The 13,847-nt window shown below is 42.2% G+C and overlaps 1 protein-coding gene across 3 annotated transcripts in view; it reads right to left on the bottom strand.

Annotated features, from left to right (window-relative positions):
• Positions 1 to 13,847, bottom strand: part of LOC129132228 (alpha-2-macroglobulin-like) — a 37,509-nt gene that overhangs the window by 8,341 nt on the left and 15,321 nt on the right. Inside the window, exons 13-27 of one of the 3 annotated variants that reach the window (XM_054651268.2) lie at positions 13,404 to 13,467; positions 12,020 to 12,162; positions 11,528 to 11,677; positions 11,146 to 11,316; positions 10,323 to 10,422; positions 8,813 to 8,939; positions 8,308 to 8,536; positions 7,107 to 7,233; positions 5,853 to 5,974; positions 3,395 to 3,446; positions 2,674 to 2,757; positions 2,390 to 2,566; positions 1,439 to 1,523; positions 1,098 to 1,254; positions 758 to 832 (exon numbers count right to left, since the gene is read on the bottom strand). In XM_054651268.2, coding sequence (XP_054507243.2) covers positions 758 to 832; positions 1,098 to 1,254; positions 1,439 to 1,523; positions 2,390 to 2,566; positions 2,674 to 2,757; positions 3,395 to 3,446; positions 5,853 to 5,974; positions 7,107 to 7,233; positions 8,308 to 8,536; positions 8,813 to 8,939; positions 10,323 to 10,422; positions 11,146 to 11,316; positions 11,528 to 11,677; positions 12,020 to 12,162; positions 13,404 to 13,467 — 1,863 coding nt within the window. The remainder of the gene's footprint in view (positions 1 to 757; positions 833 to 1,097; positions 1,255 to 1,438; positions 1,524 to 2,389; positions 2,567 to 2,673; positions 2,758 to 3,394; positions 3,447 to 5,852; positions 5,975 to 7,106; positions 7,234 to 8,307; positions 8,537 to 8,812; positions 8,940 to 10,322; positions 10,423 to 11,145; positions 11,317 to 11,527; positions 11,678 to 12,019; positions 12,163 to 13,403; positions 13,468 to 13,847) is intronic. The other 2 variants (XM_054651276.2, XM_054651284.2) reach the window with 2 other exon arrangements.

Below are 13,847 nucleotides of genomic sequence, written 5' to 3'. Positions count from 1 at the left end.
AATAATTCCTTATGCTTGCTCTTACTACACAGGAAAAAACTTTGGACACAGAACATTCCCTACTACATTTGGAGCAGAGAGATTGCAACAACCTGGCAACCCCACTGGTTCAGCAGTCCTTCTGCTGTGATTCATACCTCAGTTTTACCTGCACAACCACCTTCTCTCAAAGTGAGGGGATCAGAATGACCAATCCCACACTGCTCTGAAATAGGCCTTAGCTTTCCACAGGTGCCATGATGGAATTCCCTATAGGTATACCTTATCCTTCAAGCATTAAGGATGGGGATTTCCCACAAAACCATCTACAAGAAGTAGAGAAAATTACAATGAATGCCTGAGTGTGCCATCTCTTTTTACAGACCGGTGGTGCTGTATCTGCCCAATAGGCCCAAGAGTGGTTCAACAGGATTCTACTATTCTAAGAAACAGGAGATTTCTGTGGGTGTAGAAAACCTATTTGGCATACTTCAGAGAATTAAATATTATTTAACTCACTGTCAATCCAAGCTGTATGGAGCAAATCCGTTATCATCCACAGAAGAACTCAGAAAAATGTTAAATGAAATGTGCATATAAAATGGGAGAGGAGAAGAAAACCAAGGAAGATGTTCCTTCAGTCTAGGCTTGAATGAAAAGACTATTCAGACAGGATTTCTTCTTTCCAAAGGTAAAGGAACCTGGCAATCTGGGCATGGGGATACTAGTAGGGCAGGTTAGTACCATCTGTGGCTCAGGTGGGGGTGCAGGCACGTACAGTTACAGGCAGAGGGATCTCCAGCAGTGCAATAGTGATGTAGGCTGCCAGTGTGACCTCGTCATTCACTCCACCCTGCAGGGAAACACAGAAGTACTTGTTGATCCCAGAGAGTGCCACTGGCTTCTCCCTGTGCTACATATCTACATCTTGCAGGGACAAATTCTCCCTGGCTTCCTTTTCATGCTGAGTCCTTCAGAAGATGGTGCTGACTTCTTTCTGCTTCCTTGCTCCCTCCCACACCCCAATTGCTGAAATAACTCTGTTGATGCCAGAGTGACTTATGGTCAAGTTCCAGCCTGACAAAGCCCATTTGGAGCCAACCAGGCAGATTTGTTACCTTCATGGCATTGTTCAGGAGTGTCCCAGAGCTGCGGAAACAGCCGTTCTCCTTCTGCTTCTGAGTAAGCCAGATCAAAGCATCCTGGATGTGCTTCTCCTCTATGAAGATGTGAGGCCGGGCCTGGGCAAAGGACTTGAGGACAAAGGCTGTGAGCCTGAAAGTGACAGAGGGAGCCAAGACATCCTGAGTAGGCCCTGTATCCACCAGAGGTCATAGGGCCCATTTAACTTCATCTCCACCTCCATTCCAAACCCCACAATGGCCAAGTACAAGATAACACTGAGGAATAAGAGGGCATGAAAAACAGAAATGAAAAGCCAGAGGTACTGAAATCTTACCAGGTATTTCCAACTTGCCCATAACGTGGCCCAAAGGTGCTATAAGAACCATCCCGGTGTTTGTACTTCAATTGCCTTTGATACCCTGAAATGAAGAGTGAAAATATATTTCAGTTGCTGCAGTGCTTTTCAAAGAGCCATGCATGGGAAATGCAGCAGACATTGTCTCCCTTGGCTATGGCACAAATGTGACCTGTGCTGCTCAGTATTATAAAAGGAAGTTCAGGGAAACCCTGAACTTTGAATATCTCTATTCTTGTGCTCTTCCTCTCTCCAAAAACACCTGGAAACTGGCTATCTGTAGTCACTGCTGCTCTCTGCCCAAGACTTCAGGAGGAGAGGTAAATTCATCCCAAACTTGAGAGAAATGGGAGAATGATTCCCAAATGAGAACTGATTAAAAATGTGAGTCCTACACAGGATAGGAATGCAGAACAGGATAATTTTCTTTGGAGGAAATGCAATTTTTCTGCAAAAATAACTGAGTCACAACCACCCCTTGCTAGTCGGCAGATGCCCACTGTGTGCATATGTACTGATGTTGTGTCTGTCATCATGCCCTAGCTAATGTGGTAAAATTCTGCCCTGGTCAAAGGTGAGCAATACTTTCACACCTCAATCCTAAGGAGAATTCAAGATCTACATAAGCAGCTGCCATGATTAATGGTTATAGTCTGATTTATGTAGTTCATATAACCCTTTTTTATGGAGGGAAATACTGAGTTATTGCCAACCCTGGGCTTTTTCTGTGTTCCTGTTTGGATGGTGCTGTCCCTCACCCTGTATGTCCAACTAAGCATAGGATTCCTTCTTACAGATCCTGTATTGAATACCTCTAAGCTGCCAGTACCCTGTTCCTTTCTAGAGCTTCCAACAGATCATCCAGGCCAGTGGCCAACAGTGTACTTATCCAATAGCCAAGGGAAGGGATGAACAAGGGTAAAAGCTCACCGCTCACTAAGTATCCAGTGGCCTTGGATTTGATCTCCTCACTCAGCTGCCCTGTCTTGTTCAGATAGTCCAGGACGTAGATGTTGGGGGCAAACAGGACCATGTTCTGCTCCCCACAGCCAAAGGGCATCTGGAGGAGCTGGTGCAGGTTCTGCATGGCAGTACCCATGATGTCACCTGGGCAATGGGACAATTCACAGTGTAAATTGGCCATTAGACTGAGCACAGCCTGAAGTGGCAGTGTTTCAAAATAGCATGTGATGCTTTGAGGAGGTTTCACTTACCTAGCACTGAGAAATATGCTCTGGCTGAGCCATCCACCACAGTCTCTGGGAGAGCCAACGAGACTGTCTGCGACACTGACTCTTCTGGGATAAAAAGCAGTTAATTTGGTTACAATTCCGGATGTATCTACAATGCATGGGTAGCAGCTATCCACTGGTAAGAAAACTGAAGAGGGGTTTCCTGACTTCAACATATCCATTCATCTGTAATTTTGTTGATGAAGTTTCCCATCCTACAAATTTTGTATTGGGCCTGCAATATCCTTACACTCAGGTGGTAATGGACTTCTACATGGCACCATCAACCAGTTTTGACTGACAAATACACCTTTTCCAGCCTATTTTTCTGGCCCTTTATGCTTGGATGGGCAGACCTGGCTTACCACAGAGTCTGGTTTTTGATTTTACATCTGTTAAATGAAAGGCATTAGAGATAACTGAATCAAATCCCAAACACTCTCTCCTTGCATTGACCTGGCCAGCCTCATTTTCTAAAAGATGTACTTCTCCCTCTCTACTTGTAGACATTGTGACATTCTCAGCTCTTCTTCCACAGGAAGAATTGTTTTCACTAACAATTGGACGTACATCTAGTTTGTTCAATTTTATCAGATCCCTACACATTTCTTCTCAGAGTGGAGCACTCAAAAACCTTTTTTTCCACCTTTGTCTTTAGTTTCTACCTCAGCAAAGAAAGTTTTGTTAAACAAATAGCTCTTACCAGATGCACAGAGCACAGAATTGTATGTGGTTTCCACTTCAGTCCCTTCCGGCTTGGGAAAAAGAGCAAGGGAAAAAAAAGAGCAAAAAATGAGAAACAGCAGCAACAAAGAAAAGGAAGAAATATCAAAAGGGAAAGTAAAAGGCACTCTTTGAAAATTGCCTAGAAATTTTTCTTCTCCATGCAGTAATCTGAGGATAATTGAGAACTGTAACATACTGGCTAATTACAAGTATGAAATGTAATACATTTTCTTTTCTTTCTTTTTACTGAGAGAGGCCCTGCAGCTTCACAGGTTGTGATGGAGATAACATGCAGGGTGATGTTGTCAACAGGGACACGGGACCTGGTGATCTGAGTTGCCACGCACTGTGGCCCAGCCTAGCAGAGCTCTCCAGGCTGTGGTGATGGCTGAGTGCCTGGCACACTGAGAGAATGTGTATGCAAGAACTTTGACTGGGGGCAGCTAGAGCACCCCAATGCACCTACAACTGACATGCTACAACAACCAAAATATAAATGTGTGCCACGGTCAACCGGTTTATAAGTTCTAGTTTAGTCTTTGAAGTTAGAAAAGAATCCCTCTTTTCTGTTAAGATGGGTGAAAATATTTTGCAGAGAACTCAGGAATCAAATGTTTACTAGAAAACTGGTTTTTGTCAGAATTTATTTTAGTGAGATTACTGCACCAGTTTTTCAACCTCTAAATAGGAGAGTTCCCATTGTTTCACTACTGGTTTCCAGTGTTTGCCAGCTGATATTTTTTTTCCAGCATGTAAACAATGGTGTTATTGTCTTCACTTTCTCACAATCAGAATACATTGTCTCTCATTCTTCAGTATGTAAAGACAGAAAAGTATTAAAAGAGCAGGAAAAAAACAAAAGAAAAAAAGAAAAAAAGAAAAAGTTTTCTGGATAAACTGTGACAGAGCTAAATGCTTTTGTTTGAAAAGGCACCTTCTTGTTTGTCTCAGTACGTCATTCTGATATGCAACTAAATGAGAAATCCATTGTTTTGTTTGATTTTCAACAGGAAATGAAAATGTACAAACTGTAATTGTTTGAAAGATTTTCCTTTCCAGATGAGAAATTCCTGGGTGGAAAAAAAAATCCCTTTTCCCAAAGAGCCCTCAATGAGGCTTGGTTTCTTGAGGGGCAGGAAGATGCCCTGGGGCCTCTGGCACCCTCACTTCTCTCTCTCTCTGGGCTGCAGTGCCTGCTGCAGGGAATGTTGCCATCCATGTGCTCAAGACAATGCAGCTCACCCCAAGCATGTTACACTGTATCCATTCCTGCTAATTAATTGTTCAGCCTTGGATGCTAATCTCAAATTCCATCCTGTCAGGGCTTGCTGTAGATTAATTGCCACATTACAATAACAGGATAACAGGAGCAATCTCTCAGACACCCTGACAGAAGTAACTCTAATACTTGTTCAGTAATTTACATTCCCCTGCCATCTGTGAGAAAAGATTTTACAGTGCTCTATCTTCCTGTATCTTCAAAGAACTAAACAAACAGTCTTTTTCCTGAAGGGGTCTGTGAAATTAGGAACATTTCCTGAAATATAAAACAGTTGTTCATGTATTATACATTCAAATCCATTTGTAAAAAAACCCAAACAAACAAACAAAAAAAGCCTAGCAGATAGGACTGTTGTTCCATCACTACATTCCAGTTAGCAAAACATTTCGGAAGCTACATGAATCTTAGCTCTGCCTTACTGAAAACTGGAATGTCTGCAATGTAAGGAGGACTTATTATGATATAAATTTGTCTATATAACAATCTGGTGCTTTTTTTTTTGCTAATAGCATCACTGGGAATTTTATGCTGAGGATTAATTTTATGACTGGCAACTTACCATGTGAAAAGCTATGATTTTATCATTGCAAAACACTGCTTAAGAAAAGAAGTGTACAAAATAATGTAAAAATAAAAGGTTAGTTACACTTTTTTGAACATTCTTAGAGGTGTAATAAAAATAATTCAAAACAGTCATGGTAGTTTTGTTTAGAAATATTTGTAGATTGCAGTGACTGTTCCAGATTCCAGAGTACTGACCATGGGCTGGAGGAGAAGCATAAGCTTTCTGGCTAGTGCTCTATTCACAGCCTTTCCCTGTGATTTATTACAGACAAACACAAGGATTTCTCATTTATCTCTGATATGATGTGTCTCGGAAAAACCCCTGTCATTATTGCCTGCCTTATTATTCCTGTCCCTCCATGTAATGTAAGACCCTGCTTTGACTGTGAAATAGCAGCACTATGAGTTATGGCCTCTACTGGCCTGTGTTAGATTTATCAGTGCTTCTTTTGTAAAAGTTTGCAGAATAAGAGTCCCACAAGCCATTATTGCTGCTCTCATGGCTAAACCAGAAAACCTTTATCACACAGCAGCTCTGGCTGTTGCTATTGCTGCTTTTCTGTGCCGCCAGAAGGAGCAGCCCACGTACCTCCACCAGCAGCTGCCTGATGACCGTGTCCTTCCTCCCTTTCTCAGGGGTCTCCACAATGTCATTCCCACAGGGCTGCTGGTTCTGTAGGGCCTCAGTGGTCACTGAGAACTCCACCTGCCCTGGAGGAAACAGGGGTCAGTCAGCCCTGCCAGGCAGAGCAAGGGAAATACAGGTTTGTGTTTGTGCTGGGAATTCTGGGATGCGTTACAGAGAAGCTTTTCCAAGAGGAGAACTAAATCTGAGACAGGGTTTTATCCTGATCCCAATGCAGCCTTCCAGATCACCTCCTGTGTGATGGCCGCCCAAGCAGGTGTTAGTCCATCAGTATGAAGCAGTGATTGGGAAGGTCCTATAAATCAAATGGCCTTTTTCTAGGAGGCTTCAGAGAAAACAAGTTTTGATTAAAAAGTTTCAGACCCAACCAAGTTAAGGCAAGACATTCTTAGCTCTACAGCTGGAATGTCTGAGTTCCTTACATGCCTTAAGGGAATTTGTGATTTCTATTAAAATGTTGGGAAAGCCGTGGCCTGTTACACATCACTTGTTTAGGACCTGGAAACATTACACCCAGTAATAAAGCCTCTTATTTGGCCTTATCATAAAGCAGAGCACTAGGGCTCAGGAGCTCAGTCCCTGAGTAGGGACCGGGTGCCCGAAGCTAGCTCGCTCATGCCAAGGCCGCAGGGCTACCATCTAGCAAGCATGGTGATTATCAGCTCTATGGTGATTGCAAGCTCTTAGGATTTCAGCTCTGCTTGCTAGGTAGTGGTGCCCTGGGCTTGAGGCTGCAGCAGACGGAGAGAGAGGAGAAGGAGAAGGCGCAGGCTGTTCCACGAAGATGGCTTTATTTGGGGAAGTCCGTGAAGGGTCTCTGCTCTTCTTCTTTCTCCCCTAATGGGGTACAGTACGCTTCTTTTATAGGGTTGGAAAGGATCCAAGCTTGACCAATGGGTAAGGGGTTAACATGACATTGCCTTATAGGGTTACAGAGGTAGGTTAGGGGGTGGAGGACAGAAAAACAAGAATTTTCTTTTGCTGTTTCAGCATTCCTATTGTTCATATCCTCCATGGTGCTTTTCCTAAATCTATGGGGTTTACTACAACCCAGTGTAGTGTCTCAGCATGGAGGCTGGATTTCTGACATAGAGAAGATCCTTCCAAACAGGTTTGGAGTCATCTAGCTCCTCACACCAGAGTTCTGGTGCCACACACTGCTATCTGATCCCAGTATCTTGTCATCTGGTCTCTTACCTAGAGATCTTGGTGTTACTGCCCAAGCAACAGTTTTTCTTTCATTCACACAGATGCAGTAGGATTCCTCCTGTTTCCCCACTGGTACAGCCAGGAAATCAGTAGATTCAGCCAGAGACACACTGACCTGCCAGTTGTACAGAGAAGGGTCATGAGGTCTGGCCTTGGGGAGAAGCTGGAACTATTGCAGACAATGCAGTACATGGAGCTACCTATTATGGGTATTAATAATTGGTAGTGGAGCTATCTATTATGGGTATTGCAGAGCAAGAGCTGCCTTATAAAGAAGGAAATTACTGAAATTTATGCAATTGTAGGAGATCAGGGAGGTAACTGTAGAGAACAGCATCTTTGGAAAGGAAATCGATTCTGGGAAAATGAATAGCACAGACCAGTCGTGCCATGAATTATAGATCTCCCTCATGATTAGTTAGGTGAAGAGATAAAACCCAGCAGTGGGAAAGCTAGTAAGGGAACAAAGAAAAGTGGAATAAGGGAACAAGGAAAAGTGGAAGAAAGAGCCTGAAAATAGCAAACAAAATAGGAAATACAGACACAAGTGAGAGTGCATTGGAATGACTGGATAAGTGCCCCTCCTTGTTTCAGCTTCATTCCTTTTAGAATAAAAATCTGTATTTATAAAAAACTAAGCAAAGGCAATTGAGATTATGTACTAATCCCTTTCCAAATTTTCTCTTGTCTTTTTATGTTAGAAAAAAATGCAGGTAAGAATGGTGAAGCCAAATAGCTCTCCTCACTGTTTTAGGAACAGATGCAACAAATTACAGGAAGTCTGAAAATTCCAGCAAATCTTCTGTGAAGTTTTGGGAGATGAGACTAAAGGCTGAACAGAAATATCCACCCTGGTGAACCTGGAATTTCCATTTGGTAATGCAATGATTCTGTGATCTGTGAAAAACCCAGGTTCTCTATTTCTGTAAAACAGTGACATAAATTTGTGATGACAAGGCTGGGGCTCTCAGTAGCAGCACTTCAGGTTCTGAATCAAATGCAGCTTTCAAAACTTTGACAGGAAAATACATTCCCTCTTCACTGAATACAACAAGGATTTGTACATACGTACACCTATATGAAATTACATTTGCAGATCAGTCATCTGGCTCAGAACACCCGGTTGAAAAGGGCCCACTGCAGTCTCCCCATGGCTGTTAGGCTGAGCAAAGCCGTGAGCATCCCTTACCCTGATGCAGGCAGGCAGGTAGTTGAAAACGGTGGCTTTCAGCGTGAAGGACTCCCCACGCACCACAGAGTAGGGCATGGTGAGCTCCACAAAGAAGGGCTGGAAGGCTCTGAGGGACACTGTTGGGGACAGGCCAAAGCCTGTGTCTGCTGAAGTGCAGAATGCATTGGCTTTCCACTCAGTGATGGTGTCAGGGATGGTCACTTCTAGATCAGCTTTTCCCTCAGAGCTGGTGAGGGACAGAGAACAAGATTTCAGTTGTATTCTGGTGTTCATCCATTCTCCTACTGAGCAACATCTGCTGACAGCAAACCCCTGCCCAGATGGGATACAGGCACTGGCTTTTGTGTGTTCCTCTAAAGCATCCTGTACTTAATGTCCTTAAAAAATGCCTTTGTCTACTAGAAATACTCCTTTCACTGAAATACCGATACATCCACCGAGGCTTTAACCTAGTCCAAGGTTCTGGCCTAGTGACCACACTCTCATTCTCTTGAACACTTACTTCACTGAAACTATGTCCCAGATCCATGTCTCAGGGAAGTACTTCCGGACAGTCTCCATAGGATTGCCATCAACCATATCTTCTACCATGTCATAACTCATTTCTCCATGCAGATTCATTGCAGAAACTAGCAAATTTATTCGAGGACAGGAAGAAAGGAAAAGATGTGTCAAACTCCATTCTAAACCAGGACAACTACTTTCCCTCCAGGTAGTTGCTATTCTTAGGTCAAATTTTAAAATTGAAAGAACAGCTTTGACATCTTGGCCACTGGAAACATAAATTTCTCTGTTGCCATCTCAGTATTTAATTTTTCTTAATGTTGCTACTCTTCTTACAGAGATTGGATGGAGTTGAGCATTCTTTCCCCACTGCCAGAAAACCTCTCAGTGACAAAAGAACCATTCATGATGATATGAGGGCATATTTCTATAGCAATACAGAATCAAATCTGAAGCTTACTGTCCCCAAATATTACCATGGCACACAGTTTAATAATCTGGTTGAAGAACTGATTGCATTTATACATGACCAGAAACAGAAGCCACACTTAGCCTTCCATCTAGGAACTTTTAAAAAATGAACATGGGTCTTTACATCTCTGGCCATCTCACAGTGTTGCATACTGTTGTGCCTTACAAAAGGCTTTTCCAGCAGGCTTAGAAGACTTTACATCTTCTCAAAGCAGACAGCTGTCTTGAGCCATGCTCTGATGACAAATCCTCCATTTCAAAACCAAAGATCTGATCCTTATGAGTAGGAAGCTAGAAGCTGTCACTGCACCAAAAGCTAAAATTGTTTAAATGGAGCTGGGGTACTGCACCATAAAAGTCAGTAACTGAAAGTGATATAGGTGAGTCTTTATTATATAGTCTTTCTAATCTCAGATCTGTTTAAGAAAGAAAGAAAAAAAAAAGCAACATCATTCTCTCCATCTTCATAGTCACTGAACCTGCAGAGAAGTAACATGACCTACCTAGCCCCTTATAGTCATGTAAATGGGGAAACTTGGAACAGAACCAAATTTCTCAGCCCCCAGTGATAAAATATTGAACCACGGGATTGTACCACTTTCTCATTTGTCTTAGCCCACTTTTACCCTGGTTGTTCTCCTAGTTATTCCTAGAATGTGGCTGCCTAGATGCAGATGCTCCTATTTTAGGTTTTCATAGCTGGACTCAGATCTGATGGGAAAAAACCCCATTACTTTGTGCTGAAATATTCCTTTAGTGCCTACAAGCCCTCTGCTGCTGCAGGGGTAGCATGGGAGTTGCCAAGCACACACAGCTCTATCCAGGCACATCTGGCTGCCTGGGAAGATGCGGGCAGAGGTGAATCAGTTCATATTTCAGGACTTGGTCCAGAAGGGAGGGATCCTGAATTAGGTCAGCATATCTGAATGCAATCAGATCTGCCTGTGTAATTAATATTCAAAGATTCAAAGAGGGAAGGAAAGAGGCAGGGTGGTAAATTTTAGGAGGTTGTGTGAGAGGTAAAACCAAAAAGGTACTAGAACCACTGTAACTCCTTTCCATCATGTGTTCTGGGTAATGCTCGCAGAGTTCAGGCTTATGGATCTTGCTGCTAGTGAAGACTTTTAAGCCCAATTCCTAGTAAACAAAGAGAAAGAAGAACAAAAAATATGCAAAAAAATGGTTTGAAAATAAACTTCATTTAGTATGTCAAGAATGGATGTACCTAAGTCTGGTAATGATCAGAATAACAAAGATTTGTATGTAAATTCCGGATAGGCTGGTTTGACACAGATGAGGAGTCTCTATCATGTCATTCTCATACTAAGACTAAATCCTGGCATGATCAGGTGGAAAGGTAAAGCCACAGGCCTACCTTGGGGACAGCTGCTTGTGTGAATGCATGTGTGAAATGCACTGGAGGGAGGGTACCCAAAAAACTTTGTGCAGGACACTTTGGGTACATATGCATGGATTTATGGGTTATCAAATTAACTGATATTTTAACAAAGACATATTTAAACCAGAGAAAGAAAACATGAGTGAATGAGGAGTTTCTAATATTATGCCACTAGAGGTAATTTTTCAGGTCTGTTGCCTTATCCAAGCCCATTTGCAGCTGTCTGTACTATGAGGAGACCTTTCAAAGTTTTAATGGTTTTGAGAAGCCCTCAGTTACTGTTCATGGGCTAAGTAGATGTGGGAACTGAGCCTGGTTATTTTTTTGCATACAAATATGAGCAAGTTTACAGCAAATGAGCTTATCTTTTTATTAAAAAGCCCTTCAGGGCAGGTGAGAAGAAGACAGGAGACTGAATTCAAAAAGGGAGCAAAAGAGAAAAATGAAAGGTTGGTGCTTACTTTGAGAATGTCATAGGCATCCCCTTCGCCATCAGAAGAAATGGGTATGTAGAGAAATCCATTTAATGACAGATTGTCAAGCGATACACATGGGTTGACGTTGTCTTCTTCCAAGTAGTATTCCCTGAAGCTATAACCCTGGCTTTCCTTTAGTGGGAGAAGCTGATACACCTGGAGAAATGCAAATAACAGGGAACAATGCAGCAGATCACCACTTACAGGGACAGACACAAACTAGCACTCCAATGGTGAATGCCAGCTTCTAAAAGGCAAGTGTAAGGAATGCAACTGTAAAAATACATTCCCCCATGTCTATAGTGCTGTTAGTGAGGGCTTGCTTGGTTCTTGTACTTGCTCATTACCAAAAGTAGCCAAGACTCACAGAGCTGGGAGAAAGCTCATTTTCAGGCCTCATAAGGAGAACACTCTTGTCCACTGCACGGAGGGCACACAGGGATCTTGGAGAGGTGTGGAGTCGCAGGTGTGTGTTGGAAGCAGGAAGACCTTCCTTGGGTGCAAAACTCAATCTCACCTGAAAATCCAAAAGGACGTTCAAGCCACCATTTTTCCAGACACTGTTACATTATGATTCTGACACTTCTAGCTGTGTGAACTGAAATTGGCTAGTGTCTAATGGATATTCATCTTTATCAATGTAATTAATAAGGATGAGTGATTCTCTTTTTGTTTCTGTCTTGCTCCATTTTTAAAATTTTCATAGCTTTGTTGCTTATTCTGGTCACCAATCATCAGTCAACATCAGGTCAGAACATTTCATGAGCCCATTGTGAATTCTGCCTTCATTCTGGAAATTAAAACTGAGCTGCTGTCCACAAGACAAACATGGGCTGCATAAACCATGATTTGTACTCACTTTATTGGGGAGGCACATTTCAACCTGGAAATCCTGTGAACTGGCGATGACTTCCCCACTGGGTGAAGTGGTGTACACAAGCATCTGTGCCACGGGAGCAATTGCTGCCTCGACAGGGAAGCTCAACCGGAATGTCCCGGAAGCTGACAGAGAGAGCAGAAGGCTATTCAATATGCAAGGGGTTCCAATATATGCATTTGCCTTCCCCAGATAAAAAAAAAAGTCAAGTTCATTCCTGATGAACATTTTTAGTTATCAGGGGCTGGCAAACTGACACATGACTAAAATTTATGGCTGCTACTGAAGATGCCTGCATTCAAAGACTGATTGTGAATTGACAAAGCACATGAGTTTGGAGGGCCTCTCTCTGCCTTCTAGATTCTCCCCAGTTAACGTGTGGCATAATTTCTTGATGCTCCCAACCATTTTTTTCCCCCCAGTCTCCAAGAGCTATGAAAAAATAGTTGAGGCAAAAAAAAGTAACATGAATGTTGCAAAAAGGGTAACAGCAGTCAAGCTTGCAGAGTGACTGAAAAAATAACTTCAGAAGGTTATAGCTAAGCAAGCACTTATCTGGAACACCAAACTATTGCTCCAGACACAGTAGAAAATGCCCCTCTGTTCTGGAAAACTCTATCAGGGCCTGAGCTTTATGTCACAATCTAGACAAGGTGACAGAACATCCCTTGGTACCAGCCTGGGTGGGAGTTCAGTCACTGCTCCTAGTGAGGATACAGAACTTCATACAGCGCATGAGATCTTTCACTGCCATAATCTGTTTATATCCACTGCAGTGCCACTCCTTCTCACAGACTTACAAAATGTTTCCCTCTTCTCATTTTCAATAGACATTTAAAGTTGCATCACATCTTGTCTCTGGTACTGAAATGTGTAATCCTTGGACATATATGTGAATAAAATTTAAATGTGTTGATTAGAATATAGATATGCATGTGTTTGCATGCTTACAAGGCAGGAATAATACAAAAAAAAAAATAGGGGAAATGAGACAAAGAAATGGAGGCATGTTCTTGCTGCTTGTTGTATATGTGAGTCTCACAACACTGGTAAGCATCCACAATCAGAATAGGGTAGAGTGGCCATCAGAAAGTGCTGGTTTTAGGAAGTAGCCAAAATATTATACTTATTTTTGGTTGAATTTTCTAACATTTTCTCATTAAAAAATTAGCACCTGTTGGAACTCAGAGAAAACAAAATTAACCAAAGCCACGTCATATAAAAAGGCTTAATTTTGAAAATTCAAACATTACATGCAAAGTTTGAACAAAATGTTAAATTCAGTGTTTGAATTGAAGTAATTTACCTACATTCCCTCTGCCCCAAATTACCATCAGAAATGCTAAAAAGGCATAGATCTGCTCACCATCTCCAGGATTCACAGTCAGATCATGGGTGTCAGCTAATTCGATTTGTCCCTTGGCCATCACCTGTGTAACAGAGAAATCTTCCTGGAACTGTTCTTTCCAGTGTTGAAAGGAGAAGGAATGTTCACTGGGTTAATTGTAAGAGTGTGAGCAGCACCAAGAAGATGCTCAACAAGGTGCCAGGCTGGAATTTACTGGGTCGTTGGAGACAGGAATATTTGCTCCTAGGAGCACCACATTGATCATATGTATCTTTGCTTTTGTACATATTACATATATAGATCAGGTTCAAATGCATTTTGCCTCTAACCACACATAATTCTGGGAGTCATCTGCTCATTTCTAACAATTTGGAAGAGACTGGACGTCAAAAAGTCTCCTCATTCCTCTCTCAGTCTCATTGTGAAACAGTATGAAGAAAAATTTCACCAGGATTAGTTTTA

The sequence above is a fragment of the Agelaius phoeniceus genome, chromosome 2, assembly GCF_051311805.1.
Source record: "Agelaius phoeniceus isolate bAgePho1 chromosome 2, bAgePho1.hap1, whole genome shotgun sequence".
In the NCBI taxonomy this organism is placed as follows: Eukaryota; Metazoa; Chordata; class Aves; order Passeriformes; family Icteridae; genus Agelaius; species Agelaius phoeniceus.
This window is presented reverse-complemented; position numbering and strand designations above follow the sequence as displayed.